At 32.4% G+C, this 23955-nt stretch overlaps 3 protein-coding genes across 4 annotated transcripts; 1 reads left to right on the forward strand and 2 right to left on the reverse strand.

Moving 5' to 3' along the window:
- Positions 1–582: 582 nt before the first annotated feature.
- Positions 583–3417, reverse strand: LOC114385602 (protein LAZY 1-like). Of its 2 annotated transcripts, none has more exons than XM_028345640.1 (5): positions 3096–3417; positions 2937–3003; positions 1633–2450; positions 1148–1337; positions 583–903 (listed from the first exon to the last, which is right to left on the reverse strand). In XM_028345640.1, the coding sequence occupies exons 1-5, from the start codon at positions 3099–3101 to the stop codon at positions 884–886; spliced, it is 1101 nt and encodes a 366-aa protein (XP_028201441.1). In that variant the 5' UTR covers positions 3102–3417; the 3' UTR covers positions 583–883. The 2 variants fall into 2 exon arrangements, with proteins under 2 accessions (XP_028201441.1, XP_028201442.1); XM_028345641.1 differs by having other exon boundaries at positions 1633–2426; positions 3096–3416.
- Positions 3418–11035: 7618 nt separating this feature from the next.
- On the reverse strand, positions 11036–17134 carry LOC114385628 (sphingosine-1-phosphate lyase-like). Its single transcript, XM_028345642.1, has 15 exons — positions 16845–17134; positions 16704–16749; positions 16062–16213; positions 15857–15916; positions 15102–15326; positions 14882–15023; positions 14707–14757; positions 14513–14604; positions 13892–14018; positions 12689–12704; positions 12239–12346; positions 12085–12139; positions 11847–11993; positions 11653–11731; positions 11036–11446 (listed from the first exon to the last, which is right to left on the reverse strand). The coding sequence occupies exons 1-15, from the start codon at positions 17030–17032 to the stop codon at positions 11324–11326; spliced, it is 1611 nt and encodes a 536-aa protein (XP_028201443.1). The 5' UTR covers positions 17033–17134; the 3' UTR covers positions 11036–11323.
- Positions 17135–19894: 2760 nt separating this feature from the next.
- LOC114385645 (eukaryotic translation initiation factor 3 subunit H-like) lies at positions 19895–23906 on the forward strand. The gene is made up of 12 exons (XM_028345647.1): positions 19895–20055; positions 20153–20232; positions 20623–20739; positions 20839–20942; positions 21090–21156; positions 21910–22043; positions 22119–22167; positions 22548–22619; positions 22701–22802; positions 22873–22940; positions 23277–23429; positions 23607–23906. The coding sequence occupies exons 1-12, from the start codon at positions 20040–20042 to the stop codon at positions 23662–23664; spliced, it is 1020 nt and encodes a 339-aa protein (XP_028201448.1). The 5' UTR covers positions 19895–20039; the 3' UTR covers positions 23665–23906.
- The last annotated feature ends 49 nt before the right edge of the window (positions 23907–23955 follow it).

Raw genomic sequence — 23955 nt, forward strand, 5'->3', positions numbered from 1 at the left:
ACATGTAAGAGTAGATAAAAAAAAAGTTTATATAATTTTGTAAAACTTCAAGGTAATTAGTGTGAAATAATTGCCCTTTCCCTAATTTTTTCTTGATTGATAAATCAATCAAATTCAATTATGTTTTAAGTTTCAACAAAACCTTTATCCATCATGATTGGATGTTTGATATTTTATGGTTTAATTATTCTTTTAATTCTATAGTTGTAACAAGTTTTTATATGGGCCCATTTAAAACTTTCAATTTTAGTCTCAGATAGTTATAATTTTTTAATCTTTTTAGTCTTCAGTGTCTAAAATTTATTACAAAACTGAAACCGATGGTGAAAAAATACCAAAAAATTTTGATACTTTCAATTTGTAACAATTTTAAAAGATCAAAATATTAGACGATTTTAGACTGCAAGGACTATAAAGGTTAAAAAAATTCAACAATATATACAAAAATGAGATTGTTCAATCTATTGAGACTAAAATGAAAAATTGTTACTTGTTTCAACTATTGAGATAAAAGATAATCAAATCTTTATCAAAATAGCCACAAGCACAATTTAAACATATAGTGTCATGTATAGATCCCTCCCCATAAACTAGTTCCTGTTATTTATTCATCATGCTTGCTTACCTCGATGATTTGACGGTGGATTCTGTGATTATAATTTATACATAGTTTATATTGTCAACTCAATTGCTATGGTTTTTATTTTTTCTTCTTTTATTATTACTAGACAAATCTTACATTTCACACTGACCACTATGAGGTAGACACTGAAACTACCTCAATTATTCGTTTTATATATAAGTTTTCATAGTACAAACACAATATTAGGTGTTACTAATAGAGGATGACAGCTTATAAACAGCACAATTTCTGCTCCATCTTTCACAGCTCTAGAACTAAGTCTGCAATGCAAAGAAAATAAAAAAAAACAAAAAAACAAAAAAACTGAGTCAGGGTAGAAGAAGCAACACATAAGACTGAAACTGAAAATAGACATGCTACAAATGATTTGCCGCCGTGTTACAATCAGTTGCTGCTTTCATCAAGTGAATCATGAAATTCTATAATTGGCTTATGAAAAATAGAAATACATAGCATAGGTTAAACTGTGAAATAGGCTTATGAAAAAAAAAATTGTATACTTACAATCTGCATCTGTTTTGATCCAGTACTCCCTGTTGACAGATGAATCTTCCTCTGGATGCACCAGGTCACTTTTGTTGTAGCCTCCATTATTGATTGTTTTCTTCTTCTTCTGGTTCTTATGGTGTTTACCAGATTTTTGTGCAGCTGTTGAACTTTCAGGGTGAACTTTCTTGCGGAACATATGGAGAATCTAAAAACCACAAGAATAGCTCAAGTCATGACCAGAAAGAATAATACAACATGCAAAGACTAAGAGCATAAATAAATAATATGTTATTTAAGGCTAAAAGGAAAGAACTTTAAAATGCTGGTTACTTTATATAATAGTCCTTATCCAATATATTTATATACAATTTTAATGTGACCCGTTCGTTGATAATCATTACTCTTACTAAAGATAATGGTAATGCATAGCATAATAGTTATACATACACAAGTGCAAATAGAAAGTTAAGGTTGGCTAGTTATAGAAACTATTTGTGTACCTTATTCAGTTTTGTCTCAGCAGAAGCAGAATCAATAGGCCCACCATTTATTGAAGTAGAATTCTTGGAATAAGCATGGAGCATTCTTTTCTTCAGCTTTTCTTTCATCAGGTTCATGGAAGACTTGTCCACTTCCTTCTCGGCTCTTTTGTCCTCCTTTTCGCATTTTGCACCGAAATTCTCCTCAGATGATTTGCTTCTCTGAAACAGTTCCCCGAGCGAAGTCCTATGTTCTTTCTTTGCTGCTGCAGTTGTTGTTGTTTCAGACAGTTCAATAGCTGTTCCAAAGAGATATCCCTGGAGTGGACAAATTGCAGCACCATTTCCATTTGCTTCTGTGCCTTCTATTGGCTTTCCACTGAGTGTTATTATACTCGCATGGCTGCTTCTCCCAGTGCTGACATGGCTGCTTCTCCCAGTGCTAACATGGCTAGTCCTCCTTGATGAGTCAATGCTGACATCATCCTTGGTTTCAGCTCCTAGCACTTTCTCCAGCTCATCATTGATGAGCTTCAGATCATTCTCAGTGACTTCATCTTCTTTTTCAGTTATGCTCTCAACAGAAATGGGAAATGATGGTGTTGTTGATGGGTCGGATATTGGTTCTGAACCAAGAGTTCCAATTGCAAGGAAGCCAGGGAAGTATTCTCCCTCATAGTCTTCATCTACCCTTGCTGCTTCTACACCAGCAAAAGAGTTTCTAAGGTTGTTGTGACCTTTCTGAGCATGTTTGGAAAGTTTGACCCCAAGGCTTGGTTTCTGATATACTTGTTCATCATCAAGTGGTGCCTGCCCTGAAAGACAATTGCAAGAATTCCCTGAAACAAACAAATTTTAAAGAACTATGGTAATTGAGAAGCATAACATGAAATGGATTTCCATGATAGCGTTCAGCTAGCTAGACTCTGCCAAATTCTGATCTTATGCTAATAGAGATTTTATGGATCTTATTACCCTTGACAGCTTTTTAAACAGTCTAGTTTTTATGTTCCAACTTTCAATTCTAGCCAGTCATTCTACTTTATTTTCATAAATCTTCTAATTTAATCATAGCCTTTCAATGGTTGTACCTAGGTGGTTTACTACTGTGTCTTCATGGGCCTACATATATTTGTGATCATAAGTGTATGCAAGAGAGTATTTGAATTCTCCTTAACTTATAGTTCAAAGGTCATCATCAAGTTATCTAATGTGTAGTATGGTAAATTTTGCTTTTATGTACCACTGGTTGTTTACTAATTTCATGGCCATCACATAGTTAATGCATGTATGGAGGAACATAATGATAACAGCATATGACTTACCAATGACCAAGTCCTTGAATGGCTCACTACTATTCTGGCGAAGTTTCCTGTGCATCCAGCCTAGTAACTGCAGCAAAAAAAAAAAAATTTAAAAAAAATGAGGAAACCAACTTAGAAGAGTACAGTGAATATTTTGTTCTGCAAGGCATGATTGATCACCTTCATCTTTGATATTCAAGAAAAACCTTTGGAGTTTTGGTTGCCTAACTGAGGAAGATAAGGTAATTGAAGGAAGTGTCTATCGTACTTAAATGATATCTTAAAAAGAACATATAAAACATTGGTGAGAATCAGTGATGTCTTATAGAGAGGATACAGCAAGAAAAACAGAGAGAAACTTACAAACATTGTTTGCTGTTATATCTCAGCATTAAATCAAGTGGGTCCTAAACACACTAATCTGATCATGTGCAAGGTCGACTAACAGTAAGGCTTATAATTTTTATGCATGATTTTGGTATAGAAAATATTGCTTATCAGCATTCTTTTGTCCATTGTTTAGAATTAAGATGTCATGCATCAACTGCCTCACACTTTCTGGTTTGTACTTGAACACGAATATTAACCATATGAAATATTAGTTTGGTACTCATGTACCACGACGCGTGTGTGCAACATATTGTGCCTCGTGCATCTCATTATTTAGTTGAGTTTTTTGAGTTTTGAGTAGTGATGAGCCATTGATTCTTGTGATTGGATAAACCCCAAATCATTGGTTGATGCCAATAGAGCAAAAAACAATTGACCAACAAGTGTATCTTTTCTCCTTCAGACAAGAAAGTTAGAATTAATAGTCTAGACCGTAGAAGAATCCATGGCCCCATCTCTTCAGCTTGAAGGCAATAAAAAGTGTCTAGACACGTTAAGACTTTAGACCCTTGTAAATGATATGCTATGTTTCCTATTTCATTTTCAATATTATTTTCTCCCCAAGTGTTGTAATTTTGATGTTCGTTATTTGGTATTGTGGTGTGTGTTGAAGCTAATTAATTGTCTATTGAACAATCTTGTACAATTGGAAAATTTTGACAAATTTTGGTTAGATAAGTGCTGATTAAACTATAATGGGGAGAATGTCATGTCTTAATCTTGAAAAGAAAAAAAAAATGTATGCTCTTGACATTTTTTTTCCATGTTCACTAGAGTGAGTTGGGTTTGGTAGAACACCAAGTTAGTACACTTGGCAACCGTTAGTACTGTGTTATTTCTGGAGCAGTGATGATAAATTCATTATTCATAAACTCTGCACCAAATGGTAGGTCAGGGGACCCTCTCCCTCCGTAAAAGGAATATGGTATGTTTTATTTGTCGTTAGCAATGTTGCCATATGGTGTTTTCAGACTCACTACGTACTCCTCTTTCGAGAAGAAAGTTAAATGTACTTTCCCATTCTTGTATATTTTGATCCACATCTTTGACTCTTTCTGCCAACATGGTTATAATGATTTGGTAACTGTTGTTGCATCACTTGGATAAATAAAAAATAAGAAAAGATTAAAAAAAAAAGTTCTATTAGTTTAGATGAGAGAAAGAACAGTAGAAATAATAATAAAAATTTGAATATAGAGACTTTTTTTTTTATGTGTTTGTGAATCTATTTCTATTAAAATATATTACAGTTTTATTGGCTCACTCAATGGAAACTCAACTTGTTGCTTGTTTATCAGTAGATATTGCACACTTTACCTGTTTTGGAATAAATATAAAAATTTATTAGGAACCTTCCAAGGAAGCACCCAATTCGGGATGCAGAGTAATTAAGGACAAATTGATCTTCAAATCTATTTTATTAAAATTATGTTTAGATAAACAAAATTATATAAAATTTATAAAGGAAAAAATAAGAAGATAAAATATATTAAAATTCTCCATAAGTTAAAATTAACTTATGTAAGTTAAATTTTGGAGAAATTAAATAAAAAAAACTTCTATAAATATTAAGAACACAAGTTAATTTTAGCTTATATAAGAAACTCAACTTATTTTATCTTCTTATTATTTTCTCCTACAAGTATTTATGAAAAGAATTATCTAAACACGACTTAAGTTTGTCTCACAATAATCTTGTATAGTCATTGGCAATATTTATTTTTTTCCACACTAACTCTATCTAAATAAATAGTGTTAGAATTGAGAAGGTTTAACTCAAACCCCTAAAATTAATATCAAAAAGTTTATTTAAATAAATAGATCTAACTCTTCTAGAGTTAGTTGCTCATCTTAGCGAGTAAAATAACTAATTTGAATATGAAATTAATTAAAAGTTTTTTAACCACATTTAAATAAAAAAATTTCAAAAGGTAAAAGGTTCACATTCATTTTTCTGACATCATAATAGAATATGTTCAAATAAATAATAAAATCATCTCGGCTCAAAATAAGATCGTTTAAGACTTCATGCAATTAATATAACAATTTATGCTCCAATGTCACATCCTATCAGAGCATTATGTTCCAGTGCCCTCTGGCACGAGGGGTTCTTTAAAGTCATTCACCTAGTCATCTGCTCTCACGAACACAAAGTTTGAGATCATCATAGAATCCAAACACAAATAAATAAACAAAGACGTAATCAAAATAAATTATGAAAGTGTTTATAACATAACTCAACTTAATACAATTTACGTCACTTCACCACTTTATCATTTAAAATTCATTTTTCAATCACTAATCACATTACACATGAATCACACACTCGAGTCAAGACGTAATAACACTCATTAATTTCATAATAAACAATTAACAAGCGTTATGCAACAATTATACTAAAATTCAAGCCTATATGCAATGTGATACCATGTTAATGAAAAACTACTCTGGGACACTTAGGAGTATATAACAAGACACACCACACAATGGGTATGTCAGATCATTCTCACTAAGTAAAATCATAAGATGACCAATTAGGGTCACTCTGTTTTGCGAGAATGCTCTAACCATATGAGATCAATATAGGCTTAAAGGAGCACTCAAACCGAGTGTCTTTACCACTAAGACCTAGACTCTGTAAAATTCGTTAGGGTCTCACCTTCCTGATTCAGGTCCAACCCCTAAAACAATTTTTGCATGCAGACACTGCTTATGAATTATACAATACTCACGATCTCACACTTGTATTTCAAACACATTTAACATATTGTGCTACAATTTAACATTTAAGGTTTCTCACTAGGAATCCTATATTTTTCCTTTAACACTGTGCATAAACATTTTTCTCAAGGTAAACACCAATCGGGTTATTGTATAATTCACAGCTCACAACACAAGTATTGTTACATCAAGTGTTAACCACACACTTATTCACAACCAAATTCCATGTACACAATTTGACATTTCATAATGTCACAATCCATCATCACATGTTTACATGTATCTCAAAAATGAACACATGTTCAACTTTGCACTTGTGTTCAATCTCAACAACAATATTATAATCTCATTATAATAATTTATCACGCCTCATAACTCATAACTCATATGCACATCACACACTAATAATATTTGCATGACACAAAACACACACACACACACATATAGACTAAATCAAATTACATTATTTTCAATCAAAAAGAGTTTCTACAACAATTAAAATAAAATTACATAAAAAAATACTACTAGACATTAACTTTACAACTTTCTTTAATTTATTATTATTATTATTATATATATATATATATATATATATATATATATATATATAACATGTTGATCATCATCGTGGGAAAATACAGAACAAAGACAATAATTTGTATAAAATACACAATTAAAGAGAATATTATTTAGAGTACAATTGATGTTAACAAAAAAAACTCAATTTTTAGGATTCACACTCAACACAAAAACACATCAATTTCACAACAATTTTTCATTGGAACATCAATTGGTCTGTCAAACATGTATATTTCATAGTTATAATTGTAAAAATAGAATCAAAATTTGTTAAAACACCCCAAAAACTCATTCCAATTGATATTCTAAGGATCCCTATACATGTTCTCACTATTCGTCAACTGTGAATAACTTATCCCTTACCTCTAAGCGGGCTCACGTGTGTGTAGTCCAGTAGTGATAGTGGCGTTTCTAGTAGTTCCCTGAGATTCCTCAACCTTTTCCTCTATTTGCTCTGTTAGGGTTTCCAAGCGCTAAAGAGAAGGAAAAGAGATTATAACTTCTATTTCACTGTCAGACTAATTTCTCTCTTCAAAAACATTATTTTGCAAATCCCGATGGTGAGAATGTGCGAGAATGAGTTTCAAAGGTCGTGTCCAAATTTCATGACGATCCAACGGTTGATGAATCCGAGATCATAGTTTTGTTGGGATAGGTTTTGGGTGTATGCGGGAATAGAGAAAGCTCAGTGCAAGGGACATTTCTTCCATCACGGACATTATCTTGAAAATTCCAACAATGGGTATATGTGGAAATAAGTTCCGAACCTCGTGTTCAAATTTTACGATGATCCAACGGTTAATGAATCCAGGATCATCATTTTAATGAAACATGTTTGAGTGTATGCGGAAAAAGCTAAGAGAGGATTTTGAAAAAGGAAAAAGAGAAAACAAATTTCAGAGGAAGAGAGAGCACCTAGATATATCATAAATGTAAAAAGTTTTTTAATTTATTTGCGGAAAATATTATGATGTTACAATTTCAACTATGAATAAAATAACTAATGAATCTTATTAAGTGATATAACATTAAATCATAAATATATTAGAATGTTAACTATTGATTTCTCATTAACATTAACAGTTAAGATAACATACTTTATCTTTACTTACTTTATAAATAAGAAAACCCAAAATCCAAAGAAACAAATTTATTCAAGTCGTTGCAACTAGCACAAGGTATATTTTGACTAATATAGCTAGCCAATGTAAAATGTTGACAGTAACTTTTCTTATAAAAAACAGGGCTATTGCTTTCGAGAGTATTGCAATTTGATTATTTGACCCACAGATTCACTTGTGAGTTGTAAGTGAGTGCATCTAGAAAAGTGGAGAACGCAACTAGGGCATATATGTTGGCAGATTATGGCACAGTAGTAATGTTGCACGACCCGATCTAAATAGTGTCCCTAGTGTTCTTTGTGATTCGATCTGTTGGATGAAGTTATTAACCTTATATATTTTTAAGATTCGAATGAAACGATATTGACGATAGATATATTTTGTGACGCGTGACAACCATCCACGCGTAATGCAATAGTTAAAATTTGCCTCACTTGGACTCTTTTCTTCTTAAACCAACCAAAGCTATATATATATCATTTGACAGTGAGATACAATAATTCCTCAACCATGTTTAATTACTTTATGTAAATTCTTATTTCAAACAATGTTTTGGCAATGGTCGTAAAAGTCGATAAGTAAAAGATCAACGGTGAAAAATGACATATTTTAGTTTTTTCCTCTCTCACTTATTCTTCTTATATAGTCCACTTACAAATACGATCATATCTAAAAAATATTAGCTGTAGTTCGTTTTTTTATGCGTCAGAAAGAAAGCCGTAGTTCGCTTAAAACTCAAATCTAAAAGACAATTTTATTTAATAATATTTGCAAATTTTCTCTGCTATAATTTAAATATAATTTTAGAAGTTATAGAGGCATGCAAAAATTACTACACGAGTAAATATAGATCTAGAAACATTCTTTTCTAAAAATACGAATAAGAAAAATAAGAAACGTAATAATTGCATTTACATTATTACGGGTTCTGGGAGTTTCATGACCAATGGTTGGTGAGATAATATTCCTCGACTTCTAGTTTATTTCATGTTCATACTTCATATTCTCGACTCTACATTTAGCCTTCTTCGATTATGCGACCATGGCATTCCACGTGATAGATTCCTAGGGGGGAGTGGGGGACAATAATATTTCACTCATTTAACTGATACCAAATTGCCAATAGTAGTAATTCAAATCTAAAAAAATAGTATTGAAATATGTATGTTGTATAGATAATATTGAAAATGTTCTCAAGAGAGGAAAAAGTAAATATTAAAAATGCTTAATTAAAAAAATGTGGTGGTCTTGTTGTCTTGGCATTATTGATGGCTATTAGAGTCTTTAAGAGGTCTATCTTTCTATGGTTATTTTATATTTATGTTAGCATTGAGGCATTAATATTTTTGTAATTATGGGGAATGTCTCTCCCTTTCCTTCTCCTTTTGTCTTTAAGTCTATTTTTTTAACTAGTATCATCCATTTTTTTATTAATCATATTATCTTTTTGGTTGAAAAAAACAAATACAGGAGTAGATATTCATATTATTGTTAAACAGAAAATAACACATTTAATTAAAACAAATATAGTATTGCTTTTAAGGACTTTACTACTGAAGAATTTGAGTTTAAGTTCAAGATATTTCATCAATAAACTATATATATGTCATCATACTGCAATTTTCGATATGATTAATAGCTTTTTATGATTTTGTATTGAATAAACTACCAATTTTTTTTTTGTAAAAAAAATTACCAAATTTGTCTACAAATTATTACCCCTTCTCTTAAATAGTTTTAAGGTAATAAAAATATTTAAATAACCTCTTATATGTTAAATATTCATCACTTAATTAACCTTGTAAGTTGACGTATTCGAGTAAAGTTTAACGATCATACTGAAGTTTTTTTTTAAGTATTTAGAAAGACTATTAAACATGATTTTTAATATTTCAAGAACTTCATAATAAAAAAATTGTTGCTTTGTGGAGCACTTAGGAGGATAATACTTCAAGGATGAAATTAGTAGTTTACTCATTTTGTTTTACAATAATTAAAAGTTTCTAGCCTAGTTTGATCAATGTAGAATTGCTCGAATTAACATGTTAGTTCTAACTAATATAGTCTATAGGGAGAGATTGAAAATATTAACAATCACGCTTAGCTATGAAAACCAAGTCAAGCGTTGCCTACTCCAGCTTCTAGCACCTTAGCTCGATCACTCCAATGACTTGTTGACAAAAAATATATTTGTATTTTGATTTCAATATAATTAATGTGACTAAAAAAATATCTTTTAACAAGAAAAAATACTAATAAAAGCCTAAATTTGTATCTTACGGCTAAAATACATTTGCTAGTGGATGAGGATAAAGATTGGTGAGAAACTAAAGGGTGCAAAAGAAAAGAGAGGAGGAGAAAGAGAAAGAGAAGGAGAGACCCTTAGAAGAGAGGAATAAGGAAAGCTAAAAAAAGAGGGAACATACAACTATAAGTGTGAAGACATAAATAAGTAGGGGTGGGTGTAATGGTTGGCCGGGTCCATTTAAGACTCGAGCCTTGAAACCTGTATTTTAAGTGGACTGCATAAATTTGTTCCGCAAAATAAATGGACTTTTTTTAAATTTATATCCGGTCCTCAAGCCTGCAGATAAATGGACCAATTCACAGGTTCAATTAATAATTTTTTTAAAAATAACAATATGTTTTTTGTTGTTTGACACGACTACAAGCAAGAGAAAGGCACAACACAATAGGAGGCACAATGGCATAGGAAAGTGCAACGTGCAAGAAAGAAGTGCGACGAGTAGAGAGAGGTGATACACATGAATCAAGGAGGAGGAAGTGAACTTCTCGTGTGATGTTTGGTCGAGGTAAGGGAAATGTGATGCGGTGCTGACCAAGGTAGGGAGGTCACGCATGAGCCAAGGAAGAGAAAGTGATGTCATAGGTCTCATAGTGGAGTGAGGGTCAGAAAAGAGACACGCGACAAAATGAGGATCGGGGAAGTAGACATGTAGTGAAGTGAGGGTCAAGGAAAGAGACACACGACAAAATGAGGGTTGGGAAAGGCGAGGCACGAAATGGAGTAAGGGTTTGGAAGGGGAGGCATGCAATGGAGTAAGGGTTTGAAAGGGGAGGCTATGAAGTCTCAACTCTCAACTCAAATATTCAATATGTATAATTTTTATTTTAAAATTAATTTTGTCTTATAAGAACTACCCATGAACTTGCAGATAAAATTTGTTAAGTCTGCAAACTTAACAGACCAGATTCAAGTATTACTTATAATTACACTGGCCTGTTAAGTCTGTAACCCTGATTTTTACCCTTATTTTTATGATGATTATCAAACACACGTACATTTTGTTTTTGTACAATCAATCTCATGTGCATTATTTTTGTTCTGGGAGTTTCAGAAGTATTACTGTCCCCAATGTCCCCCCACCACCCATGATAATGCTTAGATATGAATATAAAACGAAGTGGCCTCTTCAACGTACAAGAGCATACACACACAAACAAACAAGGCCTTATTAGTAGTCTTTAGTTTTCTCCCCAATATGAAAGAATGCACTATAAAATGGAATATTATCAAAGTAAAGGTCCACTACAGTACATGTTTCCTGAAAAGTCTGGTACAAATGTTGAACGCCATTAGCAGGTACCATCCATATAATCTACCAGCAATTCCTGGACCATGCCTCTATCTGGCATCTTCCCTGCGGCACCATATATAGGTGCTAGGCCTCCACTTATTGGACCTGGATTTGCTTTCACCTGGAATTGGAAAGAAAGAAAAGAGTGAAACAGAAAATACGAATCGAATTAAGCCAGTGGTATTGTATCAACAAGTGAACTGTTACATCAACTGCCATACCCCTGCAACCACCCTCTGCTGGTGGCCTGGAGAGAGTATCTTAGGCCATAGTCTCGAAATAAATTATTCATTTATAACTAGGATTCTACGTAAGTAAAGAACTTACAGTTTTCACAGATTCCTTCAAATCATTGAGAAAGTCTTCAACAATTGGCACATGTTGCAGGGTCACACAGATATGGATGCTGATTCAAGCACAGATTAAAATATCTTCAGTTTCTTAAAAGTGACCATCAAGCACTAGCAGTTAGTTTAATCCAGAAAACACTGGACAGTGTCCCCCCAATCTAAAAGCCCTACCTGTTGGGTCTCTGTAATGCATTCAAATGCCACCCTTTGGATGACATAACATCATTGACTTCGAATATATCCAGAACAGCAGATCCAAAAGCCACTATCGTCATGTCAGGTTTTCCAACAATAAACAACTCAGCAATCTCCTCTATGCTACAGATATAACATAATCATTACTTTCAAAAAAATTATATAAGGCACAACATTAGAGTAAATACAGAAAGAAAGAGACACAGTATCTCACCCTTTCTGTATTCTTCTTGACCCTTCCATAATTGCTTTTGTATTTTTCAAGTAACCTGAAAATAAACCAGATCATAAATTAGGCATCAGAGTTAGCAGAAAGGGAAATCAAATCATTATTTCAAAGGCAGAACAGAGAGGTCGTGGACAATAACCTTCTTTCCCTAGAGACATCATCGCTGCCCATGCACCAGCAATAAGACTTCCAGGCCTGCTTCCAGCTATGGTTGGAGACACATACAACCCACCAGACCATTCGGTAACTGCGACATTGACACTAATTAGTTTACAAAAAAGAAAAAGAAAACATTGTATCGGAATTATTACCAGTAAGAGACAAAACATTCCCACCACAGAACTATAAAAATAAAGACTAGCTCTTGTCTAAACTATAAAGTTTATGTCACTACTTATCATCTTCCCCTTTCCTTGCAGATTGTCATGTAAACAATTCAAAGAAAGGAAACTAATAATAAGCCTGGACATTTTATAATATTTTTATACAAGATCATCCCTATTATATGCATGCACAGCACATGCACAATATAAAGATAACCCCAACTACCCAAGACATAACATTTATCAGAAACAAATAATAAACTTACCAGCAACAAATTGATGCTGTAGAGTCCAGAAGACAGAAAGAAAATACATTAGTAATCAGCTGCAAGTAAATCAACACCCAATTTTCCAATAACAGAAAGGCATGTTGCAAGAAGGTAATCTATAAAATAGAAATGAAAGGGATGGCAGGAGGAATACACATAAAAGATAATTAGGATATATTGTTGGAATGTCTTCTTTTAATAGGAAAAAAATATTAGATAGAAAAAAAGAGGAAAAATTTGACCAAGGGAAGAAGAAAATATCCATACAACAAACAGGAAGGAACACAAGCGGAAAACAAAACCTATAGAATGCGCCAAGATTACCTAGTACCTAATCTCTACACTTTCTTGAGTAGTTTTTCAGATTACACATTCAGAGAAACTATCCCACACAAACAAAACACTTTCTGTTAACAGGCTTTCCTATAAATGAAATTTCATTTGTTTAAAAGGGTTGTAAACTTGAAATTTTTATTATTCCAATAAAATAATAAGAGTTGGATCTGAGGTGCACTATGAGAGGGGTGATTTTAAGAAATATCCAAGTAAAAAATGATGTACTTAAAATTTCAGATATTGATAATTGATTTAATGTTTATGAGTACAAGGACTTGCCATGTTATACAATTCATCTTCTATCTCCAGTCTCTATAAGTGTATTAAGCAAAAGAAAGTTTTTATCTCCAATAGTATCCTACTATACTTTAAGTAGAAAAATATGCAAGAATGTTTCATCTACCAACTCTTCATGATTTCCAAACAGAAAGAGATGAAGAACTCTTGAACTGAGACCATTTGCATGTATGGCCTGGGATATCTATCATGCTATGTGCAAGAGCCAAGAGAAATAATAATTCAGATTCTAGGAATGCAACATATTATCTGTATAATAAAATGACACTTTGACCAGAAAAAAAACTTGAGTCATCAAGTAGAAACACCAGTAATCAAATATGATATTTTAAATTGTTATTTTCATAGCATTGATGGATATCAACTCAAGGAAAGAAAAAAAGAGTATGAAAGAAATTATACATGCTGAAGATTAGAACATGTCATATTCTGTGAGATGTTTTGAAGAAGATGCAAAAATGAATCTTAAAAATAATTATATAACCAATTTGGAATTCAGCTATAAACTAAACACTAAATAATTCATCAGTTACTGCCAAAAACTTTTTGAGTAAATCATTGCCTTACCTTTCTGATTTCATGGTTTCTATAAAGAACTACACTTGTTCCTTTGGGAGCTAAACCGTATTTATGTACATCAACTGATATTGAAGAAACCCCTTTAACAGAAAAATCAAAAGGTGGAATGTGGTACCTGGGAAGAAAAAGGTTGAACATGAAATACTTAAATTGGTACTGACATTTAACAAAAAGTTACAACAAGAGCTACATATGATTTCCAATATAACAGAGCCTCTTTTCTCATTGTGTGTGGGTAGGGCAATTGCATGTGTTATACAATTAAAATAATCATCAATCATCAAAACATTAACACTGGCCCAATAGAAGCTGAAGAGAATACTATGCTAGCAACATAATCCCAAAACAAACAATAAGACTTGCAGTTGCAAATAGAGATATATTGAAAAATTCGTGTATTTAAAAAAAATGAAATATATTACCAAAGAAAGAAGAAAAGGCCTAATATATTGATGGATTCGGTGCCAAAGATCAGATTCAAATATAAAAGCATAGCACCTAAAACAATGAAAAAGGTAAAAAGCAAGGCCAAAAGTATAACTAAAAAGGCAACGGCACTGAATGATGGTTCAGTAATCAGTAATATAAAATAAGTCATGCCAACTATACCCAAGCTCACGAGCAAATGGTAGTACAAAGCCACCAAGGCAAAGGTCCACATGGAAACAAATACCAAAGCTTGATGCCAGATGACCAAGTTCCTACGTAAGAAATTGCCAAATTATCTGCATTATGGTAATACAGCAAGCAAGTTGAACTTATATTCTTTTTCAGCATTAGATTTAAAAAAATGAAAAACTTACTTCGATGGGGTCAATTACTCCATGAGGAAACCCAGGAGCAGATCCAACAATCTAATTTATCATGACAGTCAATTTCATTTGACAACAAGAATTCAAGTTATTAGCAGTTTGCATACATATAAAATCCTATAGCAAGATATTTGAATCTTTTAAATGAAAAAGAAAAACTTCATACCAAGATGGTATTTTTGTTAATGTGACGTCGAATAGCTTTCGCATCTGCTTGAAAATTCTTGTTAACTGGTGCACGCCATAATTTGATATTAAAATACTGTGCAGCCTTGTCATATGCTGAGTGTCCAGACTCGGGAATAATCCTATAATTTAGTGGTTTGAAAATATATTAAAAAATATTTTACCAAATATATAATAATGAATTAATATTGGTGGCATACATTTCAGGTCTTGTAATTCCTTTCTTAGATTTCATATAGTCACGAGATGATTTGACAGCTAATAATATACTTTCAGTCCCGCCGGATGTCATGTTGCCACATATTTGTCCTCCAGAACTTTTTTCCTTACTTCCAAGAAGTGCTGCTGTCATTGCAACCACTTCTGCCTCAAAGCGTGCAACACTCTTGAATACATCCAAATGCAGGGGATTGGTATGTGCAAACCTGAAATGTCATCAATATGAATTGTTGAATACATGCAACAGCATAGAGCAATATCAGCAACCCAGCTAAGGAGCATTGATATGACCTTAAACAATATCCCAAATCCCAATTGGATGTAAAATTCTCTACACTGCCAGTCATTTCAGTGCCTCAACATTAATTGATGCCAAAACTTAATTTTGAAACAGTTTATTTTTGTTTGGAAAAACTGAAAGTCTTAACCATAGGCATGCTTTTGAATATTTTCAAGTTCAAACAAATAGGAAAACTTCCAACAATGCCAAGATCAGAGTCAGAAACCAGATTAATGTTGAGGAAAAATACATAATCTGATAATAGTACTCAACAGTGGGATGCCCCCAGCTCCTAAAGCAAATGATCTCAGGTACATTTTAATCAGTTTCAAAACCACTGATCTATGCAAAAATCCATCCACAAGAATATTACAAAGTAAAATGATATAATTGTTAATCAGTTCATATTAACAAAAACATAAAATACAACTGAAAACTCTGTCATGTCTTACTAACATTGAACATGCCTCATTTATCAGAGAAAAATGTCCATCAGATTCACTTCCTCCAATGTAGCTGCAAGACATAAACAATAAATACATTTAGAAAACAATACAGAACTCGTCATCCCTAAGTAGTACACACAAATGGATGGGGGGCGGGACCATCCCAAGTACAAATTTTATCAGAATTGAATATTTTACCATAATTACTAACATACACTGTACCAGAGCATTTGCCTTGCCAAACTGCGTCATTAATTTTCTCCTCTCTCATTTTCTCAAGGACAGTTGTCCCTAATCCTGTGCTTGGCAACTCAGTTTTCCAACCTTCTCTTTTAGATTTACTATCAGATTGCAACTTATCCACAACCTATGAGCTCAATGGCCAGATTAATAAGCAAATCAGTCACCAGTGATGATCTATGGTTTACAGAAAGCAGAAAATTGTTAAAACAATGTACACCTGATGGTCATGACCCATTTATTAACAAAGAACAAAAGTAGAAGCCTGTTTAAAAAAGGAATCCCCAATGCTATTTTTGACACTCAGGTCCAGAAACAAATCATAGCACTCATCTACCTATTGAGGAACAAGAATGATACCATGAATTGAACTCTTTTGGAATTGACAAATAATGTTGTTGGACAAATCCGAACTAGCCACTAATTTAATAAAGGAACATGGAAAGTCATATACCATCTCCAAGAATCAAATTAGACTAATTGCCACAGGTAAAAAAAGTCACAACAAACAAAACCAGAGCTTGAGGCATGCATGCGAAGTTGACTCCATTTACAAGACAAGAAAAACAAAGTTCAATCGAATCTCATTCAAAAGAGAATTACAATACACCTCTGACCTTTTGTTTTTCGGCATCTATGTATCTCTTCACACCTGGGACCAATCTGAGAATCGAAACAGGGATCACAAATTAGTTAAGGAACGATATTGAAAAGAGCAATTGGCAAATAATAACATTGCATGGAGTGATGTGTTGTACTTGAAGGAGTTAATGAGAAACCCTAGGAGCGTGGCTTTGAGTCCGTTCTCGGAGAGGAGGTGGAAGAAGGAGCGGAGAGCGAGGGCGAAGAGGAGAGAGAGGAGAGGAGCGAGAAGCAAAGCGAGAGGTTCGTATTGGGAGAGGAAGGAATTCGCGGAGGCTCTGAAGTGAGAGATCGAAGAATCCATTGGAAGGAACGAAGGAAGAAGAGAATATCAACAATGGAGATTGGAGAAGAAGGAATAAGGACAGTGCAGTATATAAAATATTTGGTGAAAGAAAGAAAGCGATAACGAAGAAACATTGACATGTTGCTTGGCGTCTCGTATGTGTCCATAAACATATTTTATTTTGGTTAAATTAGTTTTTTTAATTCAATTTCTTCCTTTAATTCAATTTTGGTTAAAAATAAAAAAGACAGGAAAGAGTTTGGTGCAGATGATATTTTAGAAATATATAAGTAATCAGTTTATGGGTCTAACCATTTAACTTCTCATTTTATACCTACTAAATAACTATACAATAGTAGTATTATTTTATTTTATTTGTCAACTATCTTCCTTAAAATAAGCAACATAATCACATATCATTTTATTACTATTTTTTTAAAAAAATTATCTCTTTTCTATTATATATATTTTTTCTCTAAACCAAACATATTCCACGGGATTGAATTGTCTCCAATCACTAATATGAGTTCCACAAACCTATTGTATTTTGTTCTCTCCTACTAAAAAAATCCAATTGTGAAAAAGAATTTTATGTCCCACAAGTTAATATTGGAGACCAAAACATTGAATTTGACTTCTCTTTATTCATTTTCATTCTGTCCCTGTGTTATTCCACGAAAATAATACATAACAGTTATATTAATATTTAATTTTAAAAATAATTAAAACTACATAATTTTAAAAAGACAACACAAAAGACAGCACAAAAGTAACAAAAGAAAAGTCAAGCTCCCCAAGGCATCCTCCCAATTTCAGGAATTGCAGACTGTAACAGTAGGATATGACCTAATGAGGTCTAATCAGAATTAAAACTCATTTAAGCTAAGCAGCACTAAGACAAAACGGCACCAAAATACAGGGGGACACGTTGCTTGGGTAGTAGTAAATAGGTAACCCAGTTCAATGGATTTATTTTTCAACAAGTCGTAAGCATTTATTTACAAATTACAAGTTTCTATTAGTTGCTGAGAAAAAACAAAAAAAAGTTTGTATTAGTTGTGCTTCAGGGAAAGAGAAAGAAAAATGACCAGCCCAACCAAGAGACAAGAGAAAGCTCCCCAATGACTAGGGCTTTGGAGAGATTTTCGTGGCCCAGCAGAGGCATGAAAAAGAGAGATGAGAAAAATATGATACTCATCTTACAACAACTATGAACATGTTTGGTTCTAAATTATTATGTTCGATCAAAAGTAATTTTATCAATAGATTAAGACTTTTATTTTTATATATATATTTTTTAATTTTTTATTTGTTGGATTTGCTTTAGAATGGAGGATGTAATATTTTTAACTGTAAATTCGACATGTATTATTAGCTTACATGGTTTGGCATTCTAGAAGCCAAAGAATAAAAATAATCTCTCTCAATCCAACTAGCTTCTTGTTAGTCTAATTATTTAATTAATTCAATTTAATCTTCACTTTATCATTTACTTTAATTTAACACTCTTCTAATGGTTTAATTTAATTATAATTAATTATTTTCATACACATATAATAATTTGTGCAGTTTTTAATAATAATTTTAATATTTGAGCTCACAAATTTATTTTTTCTAAATCCATGATATTTTTTTTTAAAAATAATTAGTTATAATTTGTTTTCAGTATTTTAGCTTGACTCAAATATAATTGAAAACATAAATATTAAAACTATCAACTAAAAATAGTGACAAACAAAAATATAATAAAATTATAATTATTTAGATATTTATTTTTGCAATTAAAAGAAAATAGGAAAAAAAAAGGTGTTACACATATACTAGGTTAGATGAATTTGAAAGAAGAAGAAAAATCACCTAAGTGAATTTTGTTGAGTTTTTTTATTTAATAAATTTTAGTTATATTGATTTTGAAAGAAAAAAAAAATCACCCAAGTGCACTTAGATCCCACCTAACACCACTTACTCATTCTTGGGCTTCTACTTGAGTCAATCCAACAAAAGAAAGAAAATAAAATATTAAGGTCTATTTGATCAATACATTTAGGCAATTGCTATTGGCAACCCCGCATTCCTATTTAAATCCCATCTTTTTGCTTTTGTTTTTTTTACCAAAATATTTCGACAAAAAAAGTTTCTGTTGTGATAATTTTTTTAACACGGCAGAAACAAGTTTTCCATTGCGTTTTTCTTAATAATTAAGACAACGAGCTTATATTCACTATGTTAAAAATAATCTAACACAATGGAAACTTTTTTTTGTTCTGTCAAAAAAAGTGAGAGGTGTAAATTCAAAATACACAATGTAACTAAGTTTATGTTAGATTATTTTTATTTTGAAAGTTTTTAGCACAACATAAACTTTACATTGTGTTATATGTATGTAATAGAAAATTTACATCAAAATATGCATTGTACTCAATAACTAAACTAGTCTTTTTTATTAAAAAAATATTTTACTCCTCTTAAGTCCATTTTTTTTAAAAATTAAGAAAAATAATTGCATAAATGAAATTTAATTTTGCATAATATGGTTATAATTATATTTTTCTTTATATTTTTTAAAAACTAAAAAAGTAAGTTAAAAATTACTTTTCAGAGAAATTATAATTTTAACGAAGAAATAAATTTATCATTTGAACATAATTTATATTTAATCATATTATTATCTAAATCATATGAAATACTGGACAAAATGATATATCAATATTATCTAATCTGTTATTAGATTTGCATGAACATTGAATAAAATAAAATTTTGTTTTTTTTCCTCTTATTTTAAAACGCATAAACTTTAATCCCTTTTCTTCTTTCATCGTTTTCTGGATCTGTTTTTCCCTCATAATCATATTTTTGCACTTATATTATATATTTTAAAATGAAAAATTGGGCTAACAGTAATTTTAGGTGTGGACTATTTGAGCCCAATTGTAAGCAAAACCCCGTCCTCTTGCTCCGGCGTTAGGGTTTCTTCCTCCTTCAAACACCATCGCAGATTCTTCGCTCCTTTCCATTGATTCAAAACATGGCTACCACCACCAGTATGTTTACGTTTACGCTCCCTACAATCTCCACCAAATTAGGGTTTATTTTTTATTTTTTTCACACACTGAATGATGTCTCGATTTATGCGTGCAGCTCCTGCTAGATCTTTTCTCCAAGTCGCCGCTACAGAGGAGGCCGCGCCGCCTCTCAGAGTCGTTCAGATTGAAGGACTGGTATCAATTCTATGATTTCCAAACTTCAATTGCTCCACTGCTGCACAATTTTACCTTTACATGGGGTTAATTTTGTAGGGTCCATTGTTAAGCCTCAATTTGTTTTCGCATCAGTCTAATCTATACCTGTTTTCACCAATTATATAGGATTTTGAAATTGCAACATTTAAGTAACATTTAACGTTATAGTCTATTATGCTGATGGGGATCTTGTTCTAGCTAGGTTTCATGTTTTATGTGTACCTCTCTGTTTGTTAACATTGGACCATAGAAGAAGTTTGTAAAGTTTTTGTGGCAGGTCCCCGTTTGTGAGACAACATTCAGTAATTTTTTGCAAAGTGAAGAAAATACTGACACTAATCAGGGTGCTGTTTTCCCTTGTTTGAATAGGTTATTCTGAAGATAATTAAGCATTGTAAGGACCACTCGCCTTCTTTAGTCACTGGACAACTTCTTGGGTTGGATGTTGGCAGTGTTCTTGAAGTTACCAACTGCTTCCCCTTTCCAGTATGTTATCGCCTTTCTTTTTCTTTTGTTTCTCCATTTTTTAATCCATTAACATTTCCTTCCTAAAGTTATCGTTGTTTCTGTTACTAAAAATTGCAGATGAGGGAAGAGGATGAGGAAATTGAAGCTGATGGTGCTAATTATCAGCTTGAAATGATGAGGTGCCTGAGGGAGGTTAATGTTGACAACAACACCGTTGGGTGGTACGCAAGATGAAAATACCACCTTTCAAATGAGATTCCTGCCCAAGTGTTTTAAACTTATTTGGTTTTATGAGTGTGATTGAAATTTGGTTCTATATGATTTTTGTAATAACTTCTCTAACACGTGGGATAATTGTCTGAATCTAGGTACCAGTCTACATTGCTTGGCTCCTTTCAGACTGTGGAGCTTATTGAAACCTTTATGAACTACCAGGTAATGAATGTGTCAATTTATTTATTTATTTTGAATCATTTTGCTTAAGTTGGGGCTTCTTGGTTAGTATCTTGTATAGTTATATTTTATTAGGGAAAGAAACTTAATGCTCCCATAGTTTGATATTTAATGTAAATGCACTGAGTTTAATTTTGCTTGCGACTCTCCTAACTATTCTCCCTGGGTCTAGTGAGGTCATTATTGGGAGGTGATTACAGTAAGTCACATAATAACCTGTGAAACTATAAATTGAGATTTGAGAAGGTACAACAGGCTAACACAGGATGTGGTCTGCACCACCAAGGATTTGAATTTCAGAATGGGCACCTATTATGAATTAATGATGATGAGGCAGTATTTGATTCTTGATCAAGAGTGTTAGATATTGGCATAATTTGTTGGATGAAGGTTACCTCTGTTACTCTTAAGTATTAACTGAGAATTTTAAATTAGCTAAATTTACAAACATGCTTACTATATTGCTTTGAAGTAGAAACAACTGTTTGTAAAATAGGGGAAGTTGAGTAGACTAGGTAGAATGACGAACAAAATTACATTTGTGTAACCAGATGATTAGAATATCTTGCTTACTATAAATTGCTGATGATGATTTCTGATATTTCAAACAGAAAAATTAGTTTATTGGATGCAGTACTTTGTGCACTATTTTGTTTTTTTGGCTGAAAAGAATATTTTCAAAAGTATCTAATCTGGTAAATGACCATTTGTTGCAAACTTGGCAATGTTTTTCAGGAGAATATTAGACGCTGTGTTTGCATAATATATGATCCATCAAGGTCTGATCAAGGTGTTCTAGCTCTGAAGGCCTTGAAGCTTTCTGACTCATTCATGGAACTCTATCGCAGCAATAATTTTACTGGAGAGAAGTATGAATTTTCTTTTGGATGTCTTGTCTTTAAGTTGAACCACTTGATTTCTTATTTTTCTGTCTTGTGAAATAGATTGAGGGAGAAGAACTTATCATGGGTGGATATCTTTGAGGAAATACCGGTAAGCTTTTCTAAAATTTGCCTTTCTCTTAAGTGGGTTTGACCAAATAGTCCTTCATATAATGAATTACTTTTTTTTTTCTCTTAACTTTTTTAATATGGAATGTCTATACTTACTAAATCTTAAGAAGTAAGGTGATTGAAATTTTGAAATGATTGTAAAACATATTTTTCATGGTGAATTAGAATGGTAATAGTCTGTCACATTTGTTAACACATCAATTAAGAATGAATTAGACATGCTATTGGCATTAAGATTAATAACTTTTTCATGCATATTATTGTATGGAAGTGTATTAATTAGCTTTGGATTATTTTTGTTAAGTTGTTTACTCAGGTTGTAATTAATTCTGATAATGCTTCATATATAATTTATATCAGATCAAAGTTTCAAATTCTGCACTTATCAGTGCCTTTATGACAGAGCTAGAACCTGATACTCCAGTCACCCAGGTGATCTATGATCTTTAGTAGAGATTCTTTTGGTCATTTTATATTTAGTTTGTGTTTACATATGCTGTTGTGCCATTGCAGTGTGATTATGATCGCTTGCAATTGTCAACCAGTTCATTAATGGAGAGGAATACAGAATTTTTGATTGAATGCATGGATGACTTGTCACTAGAACAACAAAAGGTTATTTTAGGTCTTCATTTAGTGTGTTGTTGTTTTAGAATGTATTTGACTGAAATTTCTTCTATTTTAGTTCCAATTCTACTATCGGAGCCTGTCTCGTCAACAAGCTCAGCAGCAAGCATGGCTTCAAAAGAGAAGGTATGGTTCAGTTGAACTTGTGTTTGTTCAAATGAATAACTGCATTATGTTTTTTATTAGAATGCATAGATTGGCAATTAGTCTTATGTGATTTAAAAATATGATTTAACATATTTGAATGGATGCTTTTGCTAACTAATGGTTTTGTTTTAGTTGAGATTCCTTGTATTTGAATATTGTTTATCTAATCTTTTTAGAGTCTAGTTTTATTTTCTCATGGTTTATTGGATAGTTTGTCAAGTGTGGAATGTGGATACTTACCCATTTGATCTTTCAAGTTTATTCCTTTGAGTTATCGGTTTAGCATATCACCTGTTTTGGTTTTTGTAATAATAGGGCGGAGAACATGGCTCGTAAAGCTGCTGGAGAAGAACCTTTGCCGGAGGAAGATCCTTCAAATCCAATTTTCAAGCCGCTCCCAGAGCCATCCCGGTTGGAGAGCTTCCTCATAACAAATCAAATTTCCAACTACTGCAATCAAATCAATGGGTATGTGACTAGATTTTGATGGTGACGAGGCTCTATTTTCCATGTTTGCAGAGCAAGACACTTGAGTTAACGATTTGAAGTTTCTGTCTTTATTTTATTTCCTATATCATCATGGGTATGTCTTCTCTAGCCAATAGAGTTTAATCGCCCTTACATTTTCGGTTGCATGTTCTGCAGGGTGTCAGGGCAGAGCTTTAACAGACTCTATTTGATGAAGGCTTTGCATGAGGATTGAGAATGCCATTTTTGTTGTCATTTTGATAGTTTGAACCAATTTCTTTTCCGTATAGGATGAGAATTTTATGGCGAATTTGGTAGTATAATATTAGAGGATATGCTTGTAAGGCGACGCAATTTTTGTTTATTTTATGAACCCATCCAATTGTATTCAGTATAATGTTATTTAGAGATACATGCGGTGTCACTTGCTGCTTTTGAGTTATGTTACAAAATTTGGCATCCCGTTATATGAACCAACTATTTGTGGAAAATATTTATACCTTTTATTAAGACATTTTGTAAGATT

This window comes from Glycine soja, chromosome 2, assembly GCF_004193775.1.
Source record: "Glycine soja cultivar W05 chromosome 2, ASM419377v2, whole genome shotgun sequence".
NCBI classification, from domain to species: Eukaryota; Viridiplantae; Streptophyta; class Magnoliopsida; order Fabales; family Fabaceae; genus Glycine; species Glycine soja.

Excerpts from the sequence above, each read along its gene's own strand:
- LOC114385602 (XM_028345640.1), bottom strand. Across the intron at positions 2,451-2,936 it reads ATTCAAGGACTTGGTCATTG|GGAATTCTTGCAATTGTCTT; the intron begins GTAAGTCATATG and ends TGTTTGTTTCAG. Across the intron at positions 1,338-1,632 it reads CTGAGACAAAACTGAATAAG|ATTCTCCATATGTTCCGCAA; the intron begins GTACACAAATAG and ends TGTGGTTTTTAG.
- LOC114385628 (XM_028345642.1), bottom strand. The coding sequence starts at position 17,032 with ATGGATTCTTCGATCTCTCACTTCAGAGCCTCCGCGAATTCCTTCCTC. Across the intron at positions 15,327-15,856 it reads ATAAATGAGGCATGTTCAAT|GTTTGCACATACCAATCCCC; the intron begins GTTAGTAAGACA and ends ATGACATTTCAG. Across the intron at positions 14,605-14,706 it reads GAGTAATTGACCCCATCGAA|GAACTTGGTCATCTGGCATC; the intron begins GTAAGTTTTTCA and ends TTTCTTACGTAG.
- LOC114385645 (XM_028345647.1), top strand. Across the intron at positions 20,740-20,838 it reads CCAACTGCTTCCCCTTTCCA|ATGAGGGAAGAGGATGAGGA; the intron begins GTATGTTATCGC and ends TAAAAATTGCAG. Across the intron at positions 22,803-22,872 it reads TGTCACTAGAACAACAAAAG|TTCCAATTCTACTATCGGAG; the intron begins GTTATTTTAGGT and ends CTTCTATTTTAG.